The 22,469-nt window shown below is 43.0% G+C and overlaps 1 protein-coding gene across 1 annotated transcript; it reads right to left on the reverse strand.

Annotated features, from left to right (window-relative positions):
• Window positions 1-5,776: 5,776 nt before the first annotated feature.
• Cenph (centromere protein H) lies at window positions 5,777-22,469 on the reverse strand. The gene is made up of 9 exons (XM_027401591.2): window positions 22,299-22,469; window positions 19,240-19,295; window positions 18,267-18,315; window positions 17,805-17,879; window positions 14,386-14,442; window positions 11,346-11,409; window positions 10,514-10,565; window positions 8,513-8,676; window positions 5,777-6,303 (listed from the first exon to the last, which is right to left on the reverse strand). Exons 1-9 carry the CDS (start codon window positions 22,421-22,423, stop codon window positions 6,211-6,213), a joined length of 735 nt encoding a protein of 244 aa, XP_027257392.1. The 5' UTR covers window positions 22,424-22,469; the 3' UTR covers window positions 5,777-6,210.

The raw sequence follows: 22,469 nt of genomic DNA on the forward strand, positions 1-22,469 counted from the left end.
GGATGCCGATAATGCCATGCCTATAGTAAAACAATTAGCTTTTGAAAGTGCCAACAAGTACTGCAAGGAGGCTTTACAGCCTCATAAGACCAGAAGCCTCAATGATTATATTCGAATTTGTAGAGATAGAGATGGACACCACATTATGGGACAAGTTATCGCTTCTGCCATGCAGGGTAATAAGAGAATCAGTAGGGGGGCCAGATTTAAGACATGTTTTGGATGTGGGCAAGGGGGTCACTTTAAGAAAAATTGTCCCGTTGAAGACTCTTTTGCACCTCCTCGCCCAGGGCCAGGTCTTTGTCCCCGATGTAAAGAGGGACATAATTGGGGCAATAAGTGTAGATCAAAGACTGATGTAGAGGGTAACCCTCTGCCACTTCCAGGAAATGGGAGTCGGGATCCACTCTGGGCCCCCTTATTCCCAGGTGTACGGAGCCCTAGATACACCTGTTTCCCACCCTATTCAGGTCCTACCCCGGAAGAACCCCTTTGTATCCAGGACCTTGTCAGAGGTACCCCAGGAAGCACAGGACTGGACCTCTGCTCCTCCTCCAGAGCAGTATTGACCCCTCAGATGGGACCCCAAGCTTTGGGCCTGGGAGTTAAAGGCCCTTTACCACTGGGCTCAATTGGGTTGATTTTAGGAAGTAGTGCTCTACTTCAGGGAGTTAGGGTCATTCCGGGAGTGATTGATGAAGATACTGAAGGAGAGATCAAAATAATGGTGGAAGCTGACAAGGGAGTCACTGTTATACCCCAAGGAGCTAGAATTGCTCAGTTAGTTCTGTCCCCTAAATTTACCACTAATAACCCCTTCCTTAAGCCTGTAAGAGGAGAAGGGGGTTTGGATCTACGGGACCTATGGCATGTTGGGTGTCCACTCTGGAGTCCAGACCCTTGATGACCCTGACTATTGAAGGACAGACCTTTCAGGGGCTTTTGGACATGGGTGCAGACATGTCTGTCATTTCCCTCAACCATTGGCCCAAGGCATGGCCCCTGCAAGAATCAGATAGTAGCTTACAGGGTATAGGCCTAGTGAAGTCAACTAGTAAAAGTTCCCGTCTACTAACATGAAAAGACAATGAGGGACATTCTGGAATATTTTAGTCCTTCATTTTGCCTCACATCCCGATCAATCTGCGGGGCAGAGATATCCTAGAAACCATAGGGGCCGTACTGACCACACCTCCTGTGCAGCACATGCTTAGAGAGCAAGGCTATTGCCCAGGAAGAGGGATTGGAAAGAATTTACAGGGTGATCCCCTGCTTGTATCTGATAAACCCCCAGTGCAGAGATTGCCTGGAGACCGGAGAGGATTGGGGCATTTTTAATGGGGGCCATTGTTCTGCAGCCTCACATACCTCCAATTCCTATCACCTGGAAAAATGATGAACCCGTTTGGGTAGAACAATGGCCCCTATCTAAAGTAAAGTTGGAGGCTGCTCATGCCTGGTCCAGGAGCAACTCATTGCCGATCATATTGTCCCTTCTGCCTTCCCCTGATTGTCAGCGCTTTGCTTTCAGTGTTCCATCTTTAAATTTAAGAGAGCCTTATAAGAGATATCAGTGGGTAGTTTTGCCTCAAGGCATGGCTAATAGCCCTACCATGTGTCAAGTTTACATTTCTCAGGCTATAGAGCCAGTCAGACAAAAATATCCTCAATTGTATATAATTCATTATATGGACGATATATTGTTGGCTGCACCAAAAGAAAAGCTATTGTTATCTGCCTTTGGGGATCTTCAGACCACCTTAGGATTGGCTGGCTTACAAATAGCACCAGAGAAGGTACAAAAGGAGTTTCTATATCATTATCTAGGACATGGCTTGCTTCATAATGGGGTACGCCCTCAAAAGATTAATCTTCGACTGGACACCCTTCAAACATTAAATGATTTCTAAAAGCTTCTGGGAGATATCAATTGCATCAGACCTAGTTTAAAAATTACTACTGGACAGGTTAAACCTCTTTTTGATATTTTACAAGGTGATTCAGATCCCAACTCTCCTAGAGTCCTTACTACTTACAGCAGGTCGGGAGTGTATCCATTTAATTGAAAAGGCCTTAGAAGAGGCTCATTTGGATTATATAGATTATGCCCAGCTTTTAAAATTCTTAGTATTTTGCTCTGCTCATGCCCTACGGGAGTTTTTTGGCAAGAGAATCCTATTCTTTGGGTTCATTCTCAAGCCTCCCCATCTAAATCAGTGGTATCCTATCTCCAAGCTATAGTTACACTCCTATTGAAAGCACAAAAGGTTGCCTTACAAACTTTTGGTAGGGAGCCGGATCAAATTGTTACACCTTTGTCCCATTAGAGTGGCTACAAAATAATAGCTGTGATTGGGCCATTTTTCTCTCTGCTACCCAGAGTGATTTTGACAACCATTACCCATCCAATAATTTGGTTTCCTTTTTTAAGATACATCCTTTGATTTTTCCAAAGATTGTAGTCTCTCAGCCTACAATCCAAGGGGCGTGTGGTTTTCACAGATGGTTCTTCAAAGGGTACAGCTGTAGTTGTATTGAAGGAACCGGCTTCCCTTTTGGCAGCCATAACGGTCGAACACGTGTTTCTATGACCTTGCCCTAGACACTAGAAAGTCAGAATCCTGTCTCGTGACAGGGAACCAATCAGAAGTTAGCTGGTGGCGCGATGCTTTACGACCCTGGATGTGCTTTACGGACAAGGGCACAGCAATGACGTAGAGAGCATGGCAACCACCCTGGGAGGGCCTATGAGCCATAACAACCAGTTGACCAATCAACACAGGGCAAGCCCTCCAATCCTGGAGGCACACCAATCGTGAGCCTGTGCGTACCCCTAGACACTCCCCTTACGCTGCCCTATAAAGATCTATGCGCAGCAGCTTCAAACCGTCTTTTCTAGCTGTCTGCCATGGAGGGTGGGTGAAAGACCCGAGCTAACATGGGGTTAGCTCGTTAAATTACAATAAAGCCTCGTGCAGTTTGCAACAAGCTCTCGAATCCGCCTGGTGATTGGGGTGACCGCGAACGTGGCCTGGGACCCCGGATACTTGAGTTTTCGGGGGTCTAACAGTATCTTTTCCCATTAAGACAGCCAGAATCACTGCAGCTTCTGTCCAAATGGCCGAACTCTTAGCCTTGGCCATGGCTCTACAGCTCTTCCCCACGGGGGCACTAAACATCTATACCGATAGTCCATACGTTGCTCATATTGTCCAACCTCTGGAGACGGCTGCCTATGTTACCCCCATCTCCAGAGTACAAGAGAGTTTGTTGCAGAATCAGGGTCTGCTATGGCAATGGAGTGAACTTGTATTTGTGGGACATCTTAGGGCCCATACCCCTTTGCCAGGACCCCTCATCGAAGGAAATTGCATGGCTGACAGGTATACTCAAATCATTGCAGTTTCACAAGAGCTCACTAGAGCACAATCCTTACATAAGCGTTTTCATCTCAGCGCAGGGTCCTTAAGCTTTCATACTGGGATAACTAAGGAACAAGCTGTTCAAATAGTTAAGGATTGCCTTCTTTGTGTAGAATTTCTTCCTGTGCCTAACTTGGGAGTTAATCCTCGAGGCCTTTTGCCCAATCACATGTGGCAGATGGATGTAACGCATGTGCCATCTTTTGGTAAATTACAATTTGTCCATGGGCACTTTAAATCTTCACACAACTCAATTGGCTACTCTAATTATTAAGACCAGGATGCCTTACCTTTCTAGGGACTCCCTCTTAAGGGGACTGCAGCTAACAGGCCAGTTAACAAAGGAATGGAGTAGGCTGATGGCCCCCAGAATTATAGCCCTGGGCAGTGCCAATTTAGCCCTAGTCTGCCTTTGCCACATAGGATGGTGGCAAACCCAGCGCCATTTTTAAACCAAGCAAATCATGCTTTCCTTGGCAGCAGATAACCCCTCAGCGCAGGTCTGGCTGGGCCTGCAGGACAAGTGAGCAGTCAATGACGGGTAAGACTTAGGGGATGTCTGCTAACCTAAGCCAGAGGGTCTGCGGGGCCTGGGCAGGCTTTTCAATGATGGGTAAAGCAGATGTTGATGTCCTGGGCAACCTAAGACAGACGTTCATTTTATATGTATATATAACAGGGGGACTTGTTGGGCCCTTCCCCCATAGGGGTCTGCTGACCAGCTTGTGACTAGGAGTTTTCCTAGCAGGTACATCCTGTTTTCTTCCTTCCTTGAAGGCCTGAGTGCAAGTTCCTGTTATCCTGTTGTTCACCCATTCAGGATTGCCTGATGGGCCTGGGAACCTGAACTTGTTATCTGGGTAGTTTTTCACCATTCCTGCTGACTGGTATATAAGCCCCCACTCTTGTTGGAATAAAGCCCCTCACCCTATACTGTGGAAGTGTTGTAGTGCAGGCGCTACAGATATTTTGTCTATGTTCATAGTAGATGTATGCCTGGTACCCATGGGAGCTAGAAGGCATTGAATCCCTTGGAAATGGAGTTACAGTTGTGAGCCACCACAGGGCACTGGGAATTGAACCTGGGTCCTCTGGAAGGGCAGCTAGTGATCTTAATTACTGAGCCATCATTCCAGCTTGCTGGGATAATCTTTTTGTACACTGTGTGAAAAAGTGATGGGGAATGTACTTCTATGTATGTTTATCTTATTGTTGAATAAAGCACTATTTGGCCAATGAGGCAGCAAGTTAGGCGGGACTAGGAGTCGAGGAGGATTCTGGGAAATGTTGTAAAAAGAAGTCTTGTGATCCAAATAGGAAGTGACAGCAGACAGACTCACATATAAGCAAGGACAAGAAGGAAGTCGCTCCTTTTCTCTCTTCCTCCTGCTCTCTGCTCTGCAGTTATGATGTGACCCGGGAAGAGGACGCCATTGGAAGGTGTCCTCCATAAGATAAGTCTTATGATTATGGATGATACTTAAGACTGAGCTAGCAGATGAGAAATCCTAGTCATTGGCCAAGCAGCATTTGTACCTAATAAAAGTCTCTCTGTGTTACTTGGGACCTTAACGTGGCAGCGGGCAGAACTTGGGTGGCCTGACAGAAAGCGCCCACATGGAAGCAGGGCTTGGGGCAGCTTGGCAGAAAGACTTATAGTTACAAAGTGTCTCTGTCTTTCTTCACCTGCTTAAGGCACCTTCTGATTGGTTTAATAAAGAGCTGAATGGCCAATAGCTACACAGGAGAGAGGATAGGAAGGGCTTCTGGTGAGAGACAGGAACTCTGGGCACAGGAGATTCACCTGCCAGACCCAGAGGAAGTAGAAGTATGGTTCTGAGGAGAGGTAATGAGCCATGTGGCACAAGTTAAATTAATGTAAATGGGCTAATTTAAGTTTTAAGAGCTAGTTGGGAACAAGTCTAAGCTAGGGCCAAGCTTTCATAATAAATAAATACAAATCTTAAAAAAAAAAAGATAATCCCCAACAGGCATGCCACAGACTCTTCTCCCAGATGACTATAGCTTTTGTCAGGCAGATATTTAACACGAACCATCACAACCTCCAAATACTCAGGATATCCAAAAATAGAACACAGAGTCTATAAAATGGCAATTTTTAATTTTTTTAAAGATTTGGTTTTTTATGTGTATGTGTGTTTGCCTGCATGTACATATATGCTCCACATGCATGCCTGCTACCTGGCTGAGGCCAGAAGATGATGTCAGATCCTCTGGAACTGGAGTTGCAGATGGCTGTGAGCAGCCATGTGGGTACAGAGAACTAAACCTGGGTCCTCTGTAACAAGAACAGCCAGTGTTCTTAACCACTATAAATTTTCTTTTTTAATTAGTAAGATGGTAACATTTATCCTTTTTATTCATAAACTTATAAAAGTAAAATACATGCTAAACAGAGAAGGGGGAAAAAAAGAAAAAGTTACAACCTACAACCATACTTAAACAATCACAACCCTTTACACTTTGGATGTTTTTCCAATGTGCTGGTTGACAAACCAATGCGTAAAAGCAGGCCGAAAGGGAAATGGTTGTGAAGATGTCCACATTCAATGGCAGCTGGACCAGATGCCTTCTTTCCAACGCTACAGTGTTTAGACTCCTGCAGAGTATGCCAGTCACTTTAGTGATTGTATTTCAAACAGGAGATTTCATGTCATATCATCAACCCAAGCCCTAGAACTGAAGCATCAGAATGGTTCCCACAAACTCTGCTATTTAAATGGCAGAGTGGGCACAAACTCGTTCCAATGCCAGAGCAGGATTCTTATTAGATTGTGTTGAGATCCTTCTCCAGCTGTAGCACAATTTCCTTGAGGGCAGAATCCTCTGCCCAGTTGGTTTTACTTCCCAAAATAAGGCCCTGCAATTAAAAAGAAAAATTCTAAGTGCTTAAAGTAACAAGATTTTAACAAATCCTTTCCTGATTTTTTTCCTGGACAGGTTCCACGTAGCCCAGGTTGGCACTGAACTTGCTATGCATCAACTGGGCAGCTGAAGATGACATTGAACTTCTGATTTTCCTGCCTCCACTTACTCAGTGCTGGGATTACAAGTATCTACCTGAAGAAGTCTGCCACACACACTTATGGGCACATGCCAGCCCATGGGCGTATGGGCTGAAGATGGATGCTCCCATGTTACAGAGGAACTTTGGGTGACGGTCCAGGTAGCGAGATGTCCTGTCAATTCTAGAGTTTATATATTATCCTTCTGTGGTCTTTGATAGAGTTAAAGACAGATAGTTATGGTTATAGTTTTCTTCAGTTATTATAAAAGATAAGTTATTCTTTTTATTTAGACAGAAAAGAGGAGATGATAGGAAATGTACTTCTGTGTATGTTTATCTTATTGATTGTTGAATAAAGTACTGTTTGGCCAATGAGGCAGCAAGTTAGACGGGACTAGGAGTCAAAGAGGATTCTAGGAAATGTATTAGAGAAGTAGTGATCCAGGCAGGAAGTAACATAGCAAGGTGACTCATATTTAAGCAAGGAGAAACAGGAAGTGTCCCCCCCCTCCAGCAGTGCCATGTGATCCACTGGCATGGGAGGGCGCCAATGGAAGGCGTCCGATAAGTCTTATAAAATATACAGATTTATGATAATTAAGACTGAGCTAACAGATGAGAATCCTAGTCATTGGCCAAGCAGCATTTGTACCCAATACAAGTTTCTGTGTATTAATTTGGGCCCTAACTCGGGCCGGCAGCTGGCATAAAGCGCACACGTGGCAGTGGGGCTCAACGGCTTTTGGTGGAAAGATTTATTGTAACATCTACCAATATGCCCAGGTCACTTGGGCGGGGGACCCAGGTCTTTGTGGCTGCCAGGTAAACACTCTATCAATTGAGCGATATCCCCAGCATCCTTGCACTGATACCATTATTACTGAGCATCTACTAGTATGACCAAGAGGAAACAGTACTTCATCCTCAGTTTTCTACTTTTAACAGTGGCAGCCTCGCTTCACATGACACTAGATAGTATTTCCAGTGTTCACTTCTGGGTTCCCTGGATAGATTTTAGTCATTAGTAATTTCTGCAGTGTCCCTCAGACTGCAGGCAAAGTTCTGTTGCCAGGGTCAGGCTAACTGTGCACTGCTAGTGTGCAGTTTCATCCTTCTCTGGGGAAACAGAAACCATAACTAATACATTTTATTTTCAAAAGAGGAAAAAGAGTTTAGTTCATCAACATTCTAAACCTTTGAAAACAGTGAAAAACACTTGTGGCAGACAATGAAGAAATCATTAGGATCCTAATTAATGAGAATTCTGGTCATTACCTTTTGATAAACGATGGCTCAAAGATAGTAAATTATTTATTGCATGATATTTAGACAAATTTTAGAAAGTGTTATGGCACTACGTACAAAAATACTAAAAATTTTGTCCTATAGAAGGGACATTCTTGACAAGCAGTGGTGACACACGCCTTTAATCCTAGCACTTGGGTGGAAGAGACAGGTGTATCTCTGTGAGTTTGAGGCCAACTTGGACAGTGAAGGCTACACAGAGAAACCCTGTCTGAATCATCCCCCCCCAAAAAAAAAGGGAACATTTTTTTTCTGTCATTTTGAATTAGTTACTTTTATTTTTTTTAATTTTAATTTTTTAAATTATTTTTTATTTTTTTGGTTTTTCAAGACAGGTTTTCTCTGTGTAGCTTTGGAGCCTATCCTGGCACTCGCTCTGGAGACCAGGCTGGCCTCGTAGTTACTTTTATATGTATGTTTTTTGTTTGTTTGTTTTTATCTACATGCCTGTCTGCTCACCAGGGCTATTGCCATGGATCCAGAAAAGATAAGATCCCTAGAGGCTAGAGTTATAAGTAGTAATGAGTGCTATATAAGTACTAGGAATTGAACCTGAGTCCTCTGGAGGAGTAGCCAGTGCTCCTAATCAATGAACTAACTCTCCTTTTCTGGCTTTTTTTTTTTTTTTTTTTTTTTTGGTTTTTTGAGTCATGGTCTTGAATTCCTGATCATTCTGTCTTTCTCTCCCAAGTGTTCAGATTATAGGTGTGTGCCATCATGTTCAGCTACCTCTGTTCCTAATTTATAGAAATGTTACCTGGAACACATGCTGAATAACTGTAGTAATCTTTATCTCCATCTGTAGTTTTTTTTGCATGGTCTTTATCACGTCGGAATTTTCCATATTGTCCAAATCCTTTTTCTGCTTGCTCTTCTCAGTTTGTATTTCTAAAAGCATACTTCTTGACGTTTGTTTTATTTCTGTTAGGTTAAAAGTAAAACAGTATTATATGGCCTACCTCTGCCTCACAGTGCTGGGACTGAAGGTGTGCCACCACCACCTGGCATGTTTTTTTTGTTTGTTTGTTTTTGGTTTTTTGAGACAGGGATTCTCTGTGGCTTTGGAAGCTGTCCTGGAACTAGCTCTTGTAGACCAGGCTGGTCTCGAACTCACAGATATCCTCTGCCTCTGCCTCCCGAGTGCTGGGATTAAAGGCGTGTTTATGCCTTTAATCCCAATGCCCAGCTTTTTTGTTTGTTTTTAAAGACAGGGTTTCTCTATGTATCCCAGGCTGGCCTGAACTCACTATGTAGACTTACCTACCTAAAGGCATGTGTTCCCAAGACCTATAGGACAACTTTATAAACAAAGACATGAAAGAGTACTTCCTGGTTATTTCAGTCAAGAAACTATTTTACTTTTATGTATATGGGTTTTTTTTTTAAAGATTTTTATTTATTTATTATGTATACAACATTCTGCTTCCATGTATATCTGCACACCAGAAGAGGGCACCAGATCTCATAACGGATGGTTGTGAGCCTCCATGTGGTTGCTGGGAATTGAACTCAGGACCTCTGGAAGAACAGTTAGTGCTCTTAATCTCTGAGCCATCTCTCCAGCCCTGTATATGGATGTTTTGCCTTATTGTAGATCTATGTACCAAGTGTGTGTAGTACTCATAGAGGCCAGGACAGAGAGATGGGTTTCCTGGGACTGAAGTTACTGATGGTTATGAGCTGTGGTGGGTGCTGAGAATCAGACCTGGGCACCCTGGAAGAGCAGATGGCCATCTCTAAAATCTGTGTTTTTGAGACAGGGTCTTGTTGTGGAAACTCATTCTACCAATAGCTTTGGGTACCAGCCTTAGGGCGTGGCTTCTTGGCTGCTGATGTGACAACTTAAAAGCTGAGGGATAGGGTAACTGCTCCTTTGATCTCGAGAGTTTGGGAGGTTGGAGCAGAACAGGGGGCTTGCTGTTGGTGTTCTTCACCCATGGTGGAAAGACTGGACAAAGGCAGCCAATCAGCGGAGGCGTCTAATTGATTCTGTATCAATGAGTGTTTGTCCCTATCCTGTTCCTAAATAAATTCTTGAGACCCCCCTCAACAGACTCTCATGGCCTCTTGTTATAGGGTTTCACATAGCTCAGGCTGGCTTTGAATTCCTGATCCTCCTATCTCTCTGAAGTGCTGGGATTACATGTGTGTGCCAGAATGCCTGGTCCAAAATTATAGCTTCTTGCATGGTGGACAAATTCTAACAACTGAGTGTTAACCCCCGAGGCCTTGGGGGTTGGTTCTCATAAATGTTTTTATCTACTTTCAGTTTTCCATTCACTGAAAGGATATACCTTGGTGGATCTCTGAATTGTTCCATGGCCAGCCAGGGCTACACAGAGAAACCCTGTCTTGAAAAAACAAAAAAAAAAAAGGGCTAATGAGATGGGTCTTTGCTCCCAAGCGTGAGACCTGATGTGGCAGAAGGAAAGAACTGACTGTTTTGCTTGTTTGTTTGTTTTTCTGTTTTTCCGAGACAGGGTTTCTCTGTGTAGCTTTGGAACCTATCCTGGCACTCACTCTGTAGACCAGGCTGGCCTTGAACTCACAGAGATCCGCCTGCCTCTGCCTCCTAAATGCTGGGATTAAAGGCGTGCACCACCACAGCCACCCAGTAAGAACCCACCCTTAGTGGTTGTCCACCAACCCCCTCATGAGTGCCTCAGACAATTCGCATGTGTCTATTTGTACGTGTACACACACACACACACACACACACACACACACACACTAAGAATTGTAAACTCATTCTACATACGAAGTCTCTTCTTTCTAACGTCAAGCAGTTTTTCCTCTAATTCCGAAGACTCCTGTTTATGAAAATGAAAATTAAGGCACGTCACTCCATGACAAATCAATAGTACATCACTGAGTCTCACATAATCTGATTCTCTTCAGCTCCAATTTCCCCCTTTTCCTTATCTTTGTTTTTGTTTGTTTTATTTTGAAACAAGTCTACTATGTAGCTCATCCTGAACTCACTCTGCATGCTGGGATTAAAGGCAAAGCTTGTTCCACTACACCCAACTATCTCTCAAATAGCTCAGGCTAGCCTAACTCACTATGGAACTAAGAGTGACTGAATTCCTGGTCCCATCTCTGCCTCCTAAGTGTCAGTATCACAGGCATATGCAGAGACACCTCACCTAGTCTAAAGTGGGATTTTCTACTCCCCTTTTTCCACAAAGCCAAAGGAAGAAAGTAGTCACTTAAATTATGTTGATAATTTGTAACCTCAGTAAAAAAAAGTTCTATGATAAAAACAACCTAAGGAGAGCAATCTGCAGACACACAGTTGCATTGGACATCTCAATTTTTTTTTTCCCCCAAACAGGGTTTCTCTGTGAACCCTGTTGGAGTTCACAGAGGAGTATGTGTGGAGGACAGTATGGAGGCTGTCCTGGAACTAGCTCTTGTAGACCAGGCTGGTCTCAAACTCACAGAGATCCTCCTGCCTCTGTTTCCCGAGTGCTGGGACTAAAGGCGTGTGCTACCACTGCCTGGCTGGACATCTCAATTTTGTGTCATACAAAATCATTAAAATCATGAGAGCACACAAAAACATGTAATGCCCCCATGTGCCAGCTTACCTCCTGTGACTTCATTATCAACTTATGTAGCTCTAATATGTGTTTCATGTCATCAGTGAGTACACTGCAAAAGAAACAAAGTATGATTTATTTACTTAAGCTAAAAGTAATAAATGTTGGGACTGAACAGGTAAGTCAGAGGTTAAGAGTACTTACTGCTCTTCCAGAAGACCTAGTTTGGGTTCCCAGCGACCACATGATAGCTCACACACTAGTCCAGTTGTAACTCCACTTCCAGCCTCTGCAGGCACTTCATGCGTGTGGTACACATACATGCACACCCACAAACACTCATCCGTATCAAGTAATTAAAAAAAAAAAAGTAGGGGCTGGAGAGATGGCTCACAGGTTAAGAGCACCGACTGCTCTTCCAGAGGTCCTGAGTTCAATTCCCAGCAACCACATGGTGGCTCACAACCATCCATTATGAGATCTGGTGCCCTCTTCTGGTGTACACATGGAAGCAGAATGTTGTATACATAATAAATAAAATCTTTAAAAAAAAAAAAAGTAAACCTTGGGGCTGACAGTGTCGCTTGGTTGGCAGACTGCCTGCCTAGAATGAACAAATTTGAACCATGGTCTAGATTTAATTCCTGACTGCATAAATGGGGCACAGTGGCCAATGCCAGCAATTTTTGGACTTGGGAGGGTAAGGCGGTATTTGAGTTTGAAGCCAGCCTGAACTACACGGAAAGACACTGTCTTAAAAAAGAAAAAGAACACAAGGAAAGCCAAGTGGTGGTGGTATACACCTTTAATCCCAGCACTCTGAATATAGAGGCAATTGGAGGCCGGCCTGGTCTACAGAGTGAGTTCCAAGACAGCCAGAGCTGTCTCAAAAAACAAAAAAAACAAACAAACAAAAAAAGAAAAAAAAAACAAAAACCCACAACTAAACCAAACCAAAAAAAGAAAAAGAAAAAAAAAAAAAAGAAACCACAATTTAATGAGTTTATTTGAACAGAGCAGACCTTTACTTGGGGCACACTAGACTCCAGTAGTCCAGTGCTTTTCTTGAGCCAGGGGACAAAGGAGAGAATTGTAAGATATTCATGGGAACCAAACAAAGAAACATTTGGCTGGCTAAGGGTGAGTGTTTACTTAAAAGCTTGCACTTGGGTTCTGACCAGTCCAGGGGTTTGTTTTGCTGTTTTCACTGGACTTTGGCTTGCTCATGTAGGAATCTAAGGCACCACCACCCGGGAGGTAGAGATGGCCACACTAAAGATAGTTCTATTCAAAAGACAACAGTTGCCAACTCCAAAACATGCTACAGACACTACTGCTTAGCCTATGAACTTTCTGTTTTTACAAGGTATCCATATGTATGGTGAGTGTAACTTGCACTTGCTTCTTTAACATAGAACTGTTTTGTGTTTTAAATTATTATTATTTTATGTGTATGGGTGTTTCACCTGCATGTATATAGGTGCATCAATCAAGGGTAGTGCCCTCAAGGCCAGAAAACGACATCAGATCTCCTGAAGCTGGTGTTATAGACAGTTGTAAGCTGTAATGTGGGTGCTGGGAATTGAACCTGGGTCCTCTGGAAGTGCAGATAGATCTTAACTGCTGAGCCATCTCTCCAGCCTCACTACAAAACTGTTTTACAGTTTTCTGAGAGGGCTGAGAAAGTAAGGGTGCCTGCTGCCAAGCCAAATGACCTGAGTCTGGTCCCTGGAACCCAAACAGAGATGTGACTTCTGCAAGCTGTCCTCTGATGACCATGTGGGTGCCACACCCACTTATCCTCATACAAAATGAATAAATAAATACATGTTTAAAAAACTGCTTTTTGAGACAGGGTTTTATGAGAGTCCAGACTGGCCTCAAAATCACAGAGACTGCACTGCCTCTGCCTCCTAAGAGCTGAGCTTAAGGCACGAACCTCTACACCTGGCCTTACAACTTCAGAGTTCGGGATCTGTAATCTGAGCCAGCAGGAATATCAAGAGGTTACAAATCAGCCTGAATGAAGACATCCAGATGGGAGAGGTGCCCAGATCCATCCCAGAACTTCTCTGGTGCTCATGGGAGGATATATTATATCACAAGATTTTTAGAGCCTCGGGAAGAAAGATCATAGTGTGGCCTGAGGTGAGACTCTTGGAGTCCTAGAGCTTTAATTCACACTTCTTAAAAAACTCTAACCAGAACCAGCCCCCGCCCCCCACCTTCCCTCTTACATGCTAGCTAAGTGATTTACCACTGAGCTACATCCCAGACACCCCTCTTTGTTTTTAAACTTTTTATTGTGAGGGCCAGGCGGTCATGGCACACATCTTTGATCCCAGCACTCAGGAGGCACAGAGGCAGGCAGATCTATGTGAGTTCCAGGCCAGTCTGGTCTACTGAGTGAGTTCCAGGAAAGGCTTCAAAGTTACACAGAGAAACCCTATCTTAAAAAAACAAACAAAGAAAAAAAAACAAAAACAAAAGCAAACAAAAAACCCACCACCACCACCACCAAAAACAACAACAACAGCAGCAACAAAAAACAAAACAAAACTCAAAAAACTTATTTTGAGACAGGATCTCATTAAGTGGCTCAGGCTAACCTTGAACTCACCCTGTAGCCCAGGCAGGTAAAACAAGCTCATTTCTACTAATGAAAAACAAGGAGGGTCCTATTTCATTATGTTGTTACTGGAGGACCTGAGTTCAATTCCCAGAGTCTACATGTCAAGAGAAAACTGAGTGACTCCTTCAAGTTGACCACACACACACACACACACACACACACACACACACACACACACACACACACACACATTTTTTTTTCCCTAAGTGTTTTGAGACTGGATCTCTCTCTACACAGTCCTTGCTGTCCTGGAACTAACTCTGTAGACCAGGCTGACCTCAACCTCACAGAGATCCTTCTGCTTCTGCCTCCCAGTGCTGAGATTAAAACTGTACACCACCATGACTGGCTCATGCACATTTTTTTTTTTTTAAAGTCACAATCTAAAATCATTGTGTACACTTCCCTTATTGTCCCCATTCTTTCCAAATCCAGTAGAAAAGTAAAAAGCCATACCTACTCTCAGCATCCATCTTTTCCATGTTATTTGTAAGTGCAGCCGAAAGTTTCATCCTAAAAAAAAGAAAACATTAAATAACAAAAAAGAAAATGGCATCTAAGAATAACAAGATTGATTTCCCTTCAAATAGCATGTTTTAAAAACAGTATAGGAAATATTTTAAAAGTATTTTTATTATCATTTATTTACCTATACAGGTATATGCTTGTACACGAGGACAGACAGGTGTCAGATCACCTAGAATTGGAGTTACAGGCAGTTGTAAGCTACCAGATATGTGTGTTGGGAACTGAATGCAGGTCCTCCACAAGAATGGCATGAGCTCTTAACCACTGAGCCATCACTCCCACCCCAGGGAATATTCTAAAGAAAAGAAGTAAATCATAGAAAAAAAGAAAGCAGACAGGCGGTGCCGAGCGGTGGTGATGCACGCCTTTAGTCCCAGCACTAGGGAGGCAGAGACAGGTGGATCTCTGTGAGTTCGAGGCCAGCCTGGTCTACAAGATTGAGTTCCAGGACAGGCTCCAAAGCCACAGAGAAACCCTGTCTCCAAAAACAAAAAATAAAAAAAAACAACAACAACAAAAAAAAGAAAGCAGCCAAGGGGGGCTGGAGAGAGATGGCTCAGTGGTTAAGAGCACTGACTGTTCTTCCAGAGGACCTGAGTTCAATTCCCAGCAACCACATGGTGGGTGGCTCACAACCATCTGTAATGAGATCTGGTGCCCTCTTCTGGTGTGCATATATACATGGAAGCAGAATGTTGTATACATAATAAATAAAATCCCCCCCCAAAAGATTTGAAGAAAGAAAGAAAGAAAGAAAGAAAGAAAGAAAGAAAGCAGCCAAGGGAAAAGGTTGTGGCCCGTTGCCATACTCAGGCTGAGAGGACTGGTATCTGTCCTCAGCCATTAACCTTGGTGCAGAGCCAGGGAAGCAGCTAGGCCTTATGGACATTGGCATAGGCCTGCCGAGGAGATGCAGGGGTTTGGTCCCATGTAGCCTAGACTAGCCTCAAACTCTTTTTTAGCTGAGGATGACCTTGAATTTCTGATCCTTATACCTGGAATTTTTTTTAAGATTTATTTATTAATTATGGATATAGAACTCTGCATCTATTATGCCTACACACCAGAAGAGGGCATTAGATCTCCTTAGAGATGGCTGTGAGACACCATGTGGGTGCTGGGACTTGAACTCAGGACCTTTGGAAGAACAGTCAGTGCTCTTAACCTCTGAGCCATCTTTCCAGCCCCCCATACCTGGAACTTCTTACATCCTTGAACTTTTATCTCCTTGCACATGTGTACATGCACCCTCATGCCAGCTTGACTGCGAACGTTACAGCATACTGCTTTAAGCTGGCAGAATGAGCATGTGCAAGGCCCTGGGCTCCATCTCCACCAATGAACACATGAGGCACAGTAGACATAGGGGATATATGCCTATAGGCCCTACCATTCAGGAGTCTGAGGCAGGCGGACCTAGAGAGGGAGGGAGAATAAGTCTGTAGATAAGTGGGCAGTTAAGTCTGTACTGGCAGCAGAGTTATTTCTTCCTTTCCTCTCTATATAACTAGTTAAACTAGCTTTAATTACTATTTTCATTTATTTCTCTGTATGTAATCCACATGCCATGGCACAGGTGGAGGTCAGGAAACAACCTGTGGGAGCTGGTTCTCTTTTTCCACCATGTTAGTTCTGGGAACCAAAGTCAGGCCGTCAGACTCATCAGCAAGCTCCTTTCCCTGCCAAACCATCTCACCAGACTGCTTTTTAAATAAATGTAAAAATTTAAACTTAGAACTGAAAGTGATCTGGGAAGGTCAAAACAAAGTAGTCATTATAAGAGTCATTCACTTTTGATGACTAAATCATAAGCCTATAAATGGTCATGTTTGTCTATTAATATATTATTATCATCCAGGCAAACCTGGCCCTGTCCCCTTGGGGACCTGGCAGAGTCACCCCCTGGCTCTGTATGCAGATGCAAAGGTCCCTTTAAGAGACAAGCTCTGCCCACTCCTGATCTCTTTTTCTGAGGAGGCAGGTCTCTTTGTCTCCTCTCTCTCCCCTCTCTCCTTTTTCCCCCTTACTCCCTTCCCTTCCCCCAATAAACTTTCTACATCTGCCTGGCATGTTTGTCCCATCATGGGATCTGCCAAGGTCCCCCTTGTGCTGCACATCATAACGAATATGCATCATCATGTGGACACATTCTAACACATGTACCATTTGCAGTTTGATCTTGGTAAGAATATAATAGGACAAAAAAAAAGAGAGAGAATATAATAGAAGGCACACAAAGTGAGGTGGCCATAGAGTCACAGATAGAATTTTATGGCATTGTATCATATATGCAATAATCTCATTGACAGACAAGTACTGCACAGTGCATGCATAGTAGTTAGCACAGAGCTTATGGTATTGTATTTATATTCAAACACCTGCCCAAATACACCTAAAAATAACAATGTTGAGCTAGACATGATTGATATGCCTATAATCCCAGAACTTGGCAGGAGAAAGAAGGTTTATGAATTCCAGGCCCAGGCACTTATCTCTAAACACAACACAAAACAGTACAGACATAACAAAAATGAAAAATTAAATGCAAAACTAGTAATTCAAACGTATTTTAACTTTATGATAAGGGAACTGGCCCTCTCCAGTCATGCCAGAACTTGGACAGCTGAAGCACGAGGGAGGACTGTATAAATTTTAGGTCAATCTGAAGTATATATCCAATTTCTAGGCCAGCCTGGGCTATAGAGGGAGACCCTGTCTCAAAACAACTTTGTGAAAATTCTATGTATTAACAGTTATTGAAATAAATGGATCTGTGTAACACTTTTCAACACTAACATATTTGAAACTCTACGTTAACTTCATAAAGACCCATTATCACCCGTATCCTACATACCTTTTCCAAAGGAAGATACTAATGAATAATATAACTTCAGGGTTCGAAGCTTCTATAACATTACCTAAGCATCTCTTTTGTTCCTCCCTCTTTTCTTTCTGTGCCCTTCCTTTTTTTTGGAATTAGGTTCTCACTATTTAGGCATGGCTGTCCTGGAACTTGCTATGTAGACCAGGCTGATCCTAAACTCAAAAAGATCCACCTGCTTCTGCATTCAGAGTGCTGGGATTAAAGATATGTAATACCAACCATTTTCAGTTTCTCCTCCCACTCCACCTTCCATTTGAAGATAGTGTTTCCCTATGTAGCCAAGGTTGGCTTTGAACTCATGGCCTTGCAGCGGCAGCCTCTTGAGTGCTGGGATAACAGGCTTCTAATCATCATTTAATTCAGCTTAGTTAAAAACAAACAAACAAACAAAAACAACCCAACCTTCTTTCAGTTTTTTTTGCATTTAGTTCACAATTCTTAGTAGTATTAAGGTAAGAGTTACCTGTTTAGTGCAAGAGTTTTCATTTCAAAATCACTTTTTACATCTTCAATTTCATTTTCCAGGTCTTCAATTTTACTATTAAAGAAACATGAACCAAAGAATTTCAGCAATGTCAGTCAAAGTTGTTCCTGAAATGTATATGAAGTGAATCTTGGAAAAAAGGTTAAACACTTCTATTTCAATAGAAGAAAACTAAGGCTCACCACACAGGAGCCTATCTACACAGCTGGTGAGCTGATGGCTGAGTTTCTTCACTAAGCTACATCATCGAGACAGTGTGGGGAAATGCCAGACAGAAGAGAAGCAACCATCCCCTAGCACCTCTGCAAATCAACAACCCCCCAACATAGGCGTGAGGTATGTATTTGGAATCATAAAGGAAAAGACAGACAGCATTGTAACATGGATCATAGGATCAAATCTTAGTAAAAGTCACAGATAAAATATTAAAATATGACTTACACTTCAATTTGTTTTTCTTGCATGATCTGTTCAGGAGTTTTTTCTTCATCTACAAGTAAAAAGATTTTTAAGTCAGTAGTAATTTTATTTAAATGAATATTTAATGTGTGTGTATATCAGGGAACACATGTGACAGTCAGAGAACAAGTTGTCAGTCAGTTCTCTCATCATATGGGTTGGTTCTAGGCATGGAACTCGGGTGTCAAGCTTATCGGCAAGCACCTCAACAGGCTGAGCCATCTTGCTGCAAACCCCCGCCCCCCCGCCCCCCCATTTCATAATTATCTTGTATGTTTGTTTACCTGTTTTGCTACACAGAATGAACATATATAACTTGTTTTGCTCTTGAGACAGGGTCTCACGGTGTAGCTCAGGCTAGCCTGGAACTCAATATGCAATCAGGCTGGCTTCAAACTTAGAGATCCAACTCTCTCTACCTCTTAAGTGCTGGAATTAAAGGCATGATTCACCATGCCTGAGAAAAACAACTTTTTTAATAATTTATTTTTATTTAAATTAGAAACAAACTGCTTCACATGTCAATCCCAGCTCCCTCCTCCCTCCTCCCCGCCCCCCCCCCCCAATCCCTCCATCCCATCTTCCCTCTGCTACCCAGGGAGGGTGAAGCCCTAAATGGGGGATGCCCAAAGTCTGTCATATCATTAAAAGACAATTTTTTGTAAAGCTGATTTTCCTTCCCAGGAATAGCATTCATCTGGGGGTTGGAGATGGCTCAGTGTTTAAAAGCCCTGGCTGAGCTTGTAGAGGATCTGGATTCAATTCCCACCACCCAGATGGTGGCTCACCACCTCTGCAGCTCTGGTTCCAGGGGACCCATTGCCCTCTTTGGCTTTATGGGAACATACAGCAGGCAAAACACATGCACATACAATAAAAATAAATAAATAATTATTAAAACAAATAGCATTCATCAGCAAAGTCACAAAACTTACTTGAAAATGAAAATACTTACTTGCATCAATCATGGACTTGTATTCTAAGAGTTGCTGTTTTGTCTGTGCTCTCAGCCTGCAAATTAAAAATGAGGACAGATAGGAAAGGATTTATGGATGGTGGTTACAGTCATTATGCAATAAGTGAAATCTGACATTGATTGAGTCTTCTCATTTAGCCTCATTTTGTTTAAAACAGTTCACAAAAGGGAGTCATAAAAAGGAATACAGTGGGAAAAGAGCATCTTGGAGAAAAAGTTAAAAATGTAATTCTTATATGAAAACTGCTATAGGTAGGTAACCAAAACTTATGACACCTCCAAACTCTATTAGTGTTACCATATAGACTTGTAATATTTCCAGGAGGGGCTGAAAGATGGCTCAGTCATTAGGTTGGTACTGCTCTGATTAAAAGGACATGAGTTTGGTTCCCAGCACTGACACCAGCTACTCGAAAATTACCTGTAACTCCAGCTCCAGGAGGAGTTTGCTGCCTCTGACCTCCAAGGGCATGCATTTGCATATGCATACATCCCTAACAAAATAATAAAATAAAAAGAAAACTTTTCTTCAAGACAGGTATCTGTGTATAGCCCTAGCTGTCCTGGAACTCACTCTGTAAACCAGGCTGGCCTCGAACTCAGAGATCAGCCTGCCTCTGCCTCCCAAATGCTAGGATTAAAGTCATCTTTAATCGACACTACCACCTGCTTCCAAAATACATCTTAAAAAAAAAATGGTCGGGTGATGGTGGTGCATGCATTTAATCCCAGTACTCAGGAGGCAGAGGCAGGCTGATCTCTGTGAGTTCAAGGCCAGCCTGGTCTCCAGAGCGAGTGCCAGGATAGGCTCCAAAGCTACACAGAGAAACCATCTTGTAAAAACAAACAAACAAAACAAAAAAACAGAAAAATAAATAAAATAAGAAAATGAAAATCTTGGCCAGGCAGTGGTGGCTCATGCCTTTAATCCCAGCACTCGGGAGGCAGAGGCAGAGGATCTCTGTGAGTTCGAGACCAGCCTGATCTACAAGAGCTAGTTCCAGGACAGCTTCCAAAGCTACCGAGAAACCCTGTCTCGAAAAACAAAAACAAACAAAAAAATGAAAATCTTAAAAAAAGCATTTTCAGTAAATATAAAAAATAACTTGTGGGGGGAGGAGGAGAGGGAGAGGGAGCTGGGATTGACATGTGAAGCAAGCTTTGACTAATTAAAAAAATAACTTGTGGAGAGATAAGCAATTAATATTTAGTAGGTTTGTTAAAAATTCTATTATTCCTAATTCAAAATCAAACATAAAATAAGTAGAAAAAAGCCGAGAATGGAAGCAAATGCTTCTAGTGCCAGTTACGTAGTCCTGAGTATTGGTCTTTAGAAACCCATATCAACAGTTAAGAAACATCTGACAGATTATGAAAGCTTATACTACAGCAAGTGACAAAATTCCAAATGAAAACAACAATTTCATACCAGGTACCAGGCTAGTCATCCCGGTGACCTGGAAGGCTGAGGGAGGAGGACAGAGTCATCACAGGCCTGCCAGGACTTCAGAGCAAGTTCAAAACCAGTTTTGGCAACTTATCAAATTCAATCTCAAAAAAAGGGCTGTTGATGTAGCTCAGACTTAGAGTGCTTGCCCAATATGCTTCAGGCCCTAGGTTCAGTCACTACTACTGCCAAAAAACCCCACATCTGACAAAGTTATTACAGATTAAAGTAGAAGTGTTAAGTATAGAGCACTCAAAATTTTTCTCAGCTAAATGGTTGTCATGTTTATAGACAGGCAGACAATGTGTTGCAGGATATTTGATCACTTTGAACCCCCGAGATCAAGTTATGGTGTGGGTCAGTCCTAGCACACATCTTTGATCCAAGAGCTTTCTGCTTGACTATTATAAATAGGACTAAATAAAGTCAACTATAGGTCAAGAGGCAGAGTAAGCAACCAGTTGACAGAAAGTGAACATAGGAAAAATGATAGAGTAAGAGGTACACAGGAAGACGGACAGAGAGACACATAGGAAGAGAAGGGAGGGACATTCCAATAGTGTAGGAGATAGTGGAGGACCTCTGCTAAGGAGGAAGGCCAGCTGGGTGCTTTCTCTGCCTCTCTGAGCATCTGGCTCCCAAGTCTTTACTGGTAAAATTGAACGATTGAGATTTTCTTAAAAACAACAGATAAGCCTCTGTATGGCTGGGCATGGTGGCTAATGCCTATAATTCTAGCACCCTGAAGGCAGAGGCAGGGGTATTACTACAAATTCAAGAGTAGCTTAGTATCCATAGTTAATTATAGCCTGCCAGTGCTACACAGCAAGACCTTGTCTCAAGCATTCAAACAAGTCTGTTATGACTTTAGGCACTTTTTTTTTTTTCTGTAAAGAAACAGATAGCAACTAATTTAGGACTTGGGAGTCATACAGTCTGTTTTAACTACTTATCTTTGACCCTGTAGCAGAAAACTGTATCCCAATAAAACTTTATGGGCATTAACATTTGAATTTCATGTATTAGGAAATATTTTTGGCAGCCATCCTTATTTAAACATAGAAGAACTATGCTGAAGCCCAGTGGTACAACTTGCTCCGTATACGTCGCCTTTAATCCCAGCACTCGGGAGGCAGAGGCAGACAGATCTCTGTGAGTTCCAGGCCAGCCTGGTCTCCAGAGCGAGTGCCAGGATAGGCTCCAAAGCCACAGAGAAACCCTGTCTCGAAAAAACAAAACAAACAAAAAAGAAAAACCAAAAGAAAAAAAAAAGGGGGGGGGGTGAGTGGGAGGGTTGGGCTTCCCCGCTTTCTGTAGCTTGGCTTGGATGTACTGCTCCCGGATGAGCCAGCCGGGATCACAGTGGCAAGCTAGGACAGCAGGATAGGTTCGAAGCCTAGCTAAGGACAGGGTACTGTGCTAAACATTTCCTCAGAATGTCCCACTATCCTTTGCTGCCCCCTTCTCCACTGACGATCTTAAAGCGGTTAAACTAATAGTGCAGTCAGGCTCGGAGCCCTAAGAGTCAGCCAGTGAGTCTGAATTTGAACCCTCGGCCTCCAGAGCAAGGGCGGGATGCCGGGTGGGATACCTGAGCAGCAGGCGGATGCGATCCTCGATGCTTTCCCCCGCAGCCTGCGGCTCACCCCGCACCTCTCCGCAGCCCTCAGCCCCGGCCGCAAGCTTCTCCCCCGGCTGCTCCATTGCAGACGCCATAGATTTGATTTCTACCGGAACAGCCGAGCATTTATTCCCGCCACGA

This window comes from Cricetulus griseus, chromosome 2 (assembly GCF_003668045.3).
Source record: "Cricetulus griseus strain 17A/GY chromosome 2, alternate assembly CriGri-PICRH-1.0, whole genome shotgun sequence".
NCBI lineage: Eukaryota > Metazoa > Chordata > Mammalia > Rodentia > Cricetidae > Cricetulus > Cricetulus griseus.

Excerpts from the sequence above, each read along its gene's own strand:
- Cenph (XM_027401591.2), bottom strand. The coding sequence starts at position 22,423 with ATGGCGTCTGCAATGGAGCAGCCGGGGGAGAAGCTTGCGGCCGGGGCT. Across the intron at positions 19,296-22,298 it reads CGCATCCGCCTGCTGCTCAG|GCTGAGAGCACAGACAAAAC; the intron begins GTATCCCACCCG and ends TTTAATTTGCAG. Across the intron at positions 11,410-14,385 it reads AAGATGGATGCTGAGAGTAG|TGTACTCACTGATGACATGA; the intron begins GTATGGCTTTTT and ends TTTCTTTTGCAG.